At 38.2% G+C, this 2,500-nt stretch overlaps 1 protein-coding gene across 4 annotated transcripts in view; it reads left to right on the top strand.

The window, feature by feature from the left end:
• Positions 1–2,500, top strand: part of LOC138017028 (structural maintenance of chromosomes protein 1A-like) — a 168,754-nt gene that overhangs the window by 52,072 nt on the left and 114,182 nt on the right. For all 4 annotated transcript variants that reach the window (XM_068864235.1, XM_068864233.1, XM_068864234.1 and 1 more), the window contains exons 6-7: positions 1–48; positions 2,289–2,379. The exon at positions 1–48 is cut by the window's left edge and continues 20 nt beyond it. In XM_068864235.1, the coding sequence (XP_068720336.1) occupies positions 1–48; positions 2,289–2,379 (139 nt within the window). The remainder of the gene's footprint in view (positions 49–2,288; positions 2,380–2,500) is intronic.

Below are 2,500 nucleotides of genomic sequence, written 5' to 3'. Positions count from 1 at the left end.
AATGAAAACACCCAAGGAGAGAACCCAGATGTTTGAAAAAATAAGCAGGTGTGTCAAAGAACAATAATATTATTTGTACCAGAAACAAGATTGACCATAACCTGCAATCAGGCCCACCTGTCAATTTTGATGTTATCTTATGTCATGCTATAAATATGACGCAGTCAGATTCTTCTGTAACTTACAGTCAACTCCTGATAATTTGAACCTTCAAGGGAAATTGAAAAAGGTACGAGTTAACAGGAGTTCAAGTTATCAGGAAAGGAAAGGAACTTTATTTAAGTGTCTAGTCGTTCTAGGGCTGGAGCACTAATTGGGGACACTGTAAACTGAAATTAACGATGAAAAAAAATCAAGTCAAAGGTTGGTTTTTGAGGAGAGGGGAAACCGGAGTACCTGGAGAAAACCTCTCAGTGCAGAGTAGAGAACCAACAAACTCAACCCACATGACGCCGAGTCAGGGAATCGAACCCGGGCCACATTGGTCGGTGGCGAGTGCTCTCACCACTACGCCATCCCTGGCACCTCAGTTAAGCAGCAATCCATTATGAAGATACAGTCGCTGTAGTTAAATGTACCCTAAACCAACGAAAACTGAACTAAACTGTCACGTTTTTGTGTAATGCAAAAAAAGACAAAGGTTACGAGGCTGCTTCCAAATTACATGAAATGTTTTGGACTGTGGCACACTGTTTGTCTTGATTGTACGTTGTCACGTATTGACAGACCTGGTTGGAATTATAAAGGGTAAAATATATACAGAATGACCTGAAGGGAAACAAAAGTTTCTTCAAATTAGCGGGAGATTTGGATTGTTGAGGGTTTGAGTTACTAAGGGTAAAATTGCAGTAAATGCATGACGGAAATCCAGGGGAAATTGATTTCGGAAAGGTGCCAAAAACAGAATTCTAGCTGAAATGTCAGACTTCAGCCATTCAGTGGTACATGTAGCTACCTATATCTGCAAATCCCACTTGACAGTTAATGCCATTCCTCTCAGGCAAATTATCAAGGAGAACACTCGCCTTTCAAGAATTATAAATCACTAGAGAGTGAGCAACAATCATTTACATCTTGTTTGCTGGCTTGTTCCACTTCCGGCAAAGCTTTCATAACCAAACTGGGTGTGCAGAAGATGAAGACCTGGAAAACAAAGACCCCCCCAGAAAAAAAGACATATCAAACAGCAAAATAACAAAACACATCATTTATATTATTTCAAACGATCCATAAACTACGTGTGTCATTTTAAATGACCTGAATTGATCTGGTTTTTTCTGTTTGGTGTGTTATTTTTTCTGAGGTTGTTTTCCGGGTCTTGGTCTGCGAAGTCCTTTTCTTCCAAGTCTTTGTTTTTGGCACTTCTTGTTGCCTTGAGGCAAATTCTCATGGACCTGATGGCAAAACTTTGAAACTCAAAATTGCATTGGAGTATGGAAAATGTGGAATAAATTAAATCCAGAAATAAACCGTTAATAAAACTTAACTAGCTTGTATGACGAGTTTTAGTCGATAAAAATGAGAAGGCCGGCTTAATAAAAGAAATAAGCATTGTTGTTTCACTCACTTGTCTGTTGTCTCTTTGTAATCTTTCATTGGTAATCTGGTGCCATTCTGTCCACTATTTTGTAAAGGAGAGAGAAGGTAGGAAACACCTCACCAGTCGATCACCCTAGTGAACCGAGACCAGTCACATGTTCGAAGATTCTATCAAATACCTATTCAAGGGAATAGCCATGATATCCACTCTGCACAGGGAAATTGCCACAAAATTTAAATTTCCCCCTTTGTCAGCATCCTTATGAGGATCAGAGAAAAAGAAAAAAACAGTCAAATATTGGTGACCAAGTAGCTTCTCCCTTTGTGCAAATCTTTCCCTCCACCCCTCCCCAGACTTGACAGAATTCTGGGAGTGTGAGGTTTCATCCAAGGTTTAAACGTGAATGCATAAAATTACTCACCCCAAGTTGGCTCAGTACATGTAGCTGAACTGGCACTTCTTTGGTATTGCAGTTGTCATGGGTTAAATGAAGTTAAAACCTAGATTTTTCAGGCTTTCCTTTCTTTACTGCTAAAGTAATGTCCCTAACTCCGATGATCAAAAATCTTCATGTTTCCATTTTCAACTTGTGTAATAATATTATATTTGAGCTGAGCTGAGCTTTCTTACAGATGCTTCGTAAAATTGAAATCTACTATACATTTCATCTTCTTTGTGCATGGTAATTATATGCTGAAAGTGAAAAGTTATTTCTATAATGTAGCAAGTGATTTTAATGTAAATACAGATCTGGAGAGCTGGGAGATGATTATGAGAAAAAGAAGGTGGATATGCAAAAAGCCGAAGAGGAGACAAGCTTTAATTATCACAAGAAAAAGGTATTAAAAAGGTTTACATCTATTCTTGATAATGTTTTGATTTATTTTGTTATTAAGGACAATTCTCTGATCCCTCTGCTACAATTAGTATGATTTAGTGGGTCCTTGCAAACTTTAGTGC

This window comes from Montipora capricornis, chromosome 9, assembly GCF_036669925.1.
Source record: "Montipora capricornis isolate CH-2021 chromosome 9, ASM3666992v2, whole genome shotgun sequence".
NCBI classification, from domain to species: domain Eukaryota; kingdom Metazoa; phylum Cnidaria; class Anthozoa; order Scleractinia; family Acroporidae; genus Montipora; species Montipora capricornis.
Note: the sequence above shows the minus strand (reverse complement) of the source record. Positions and strands in the feature narration are given on the sequence as shown.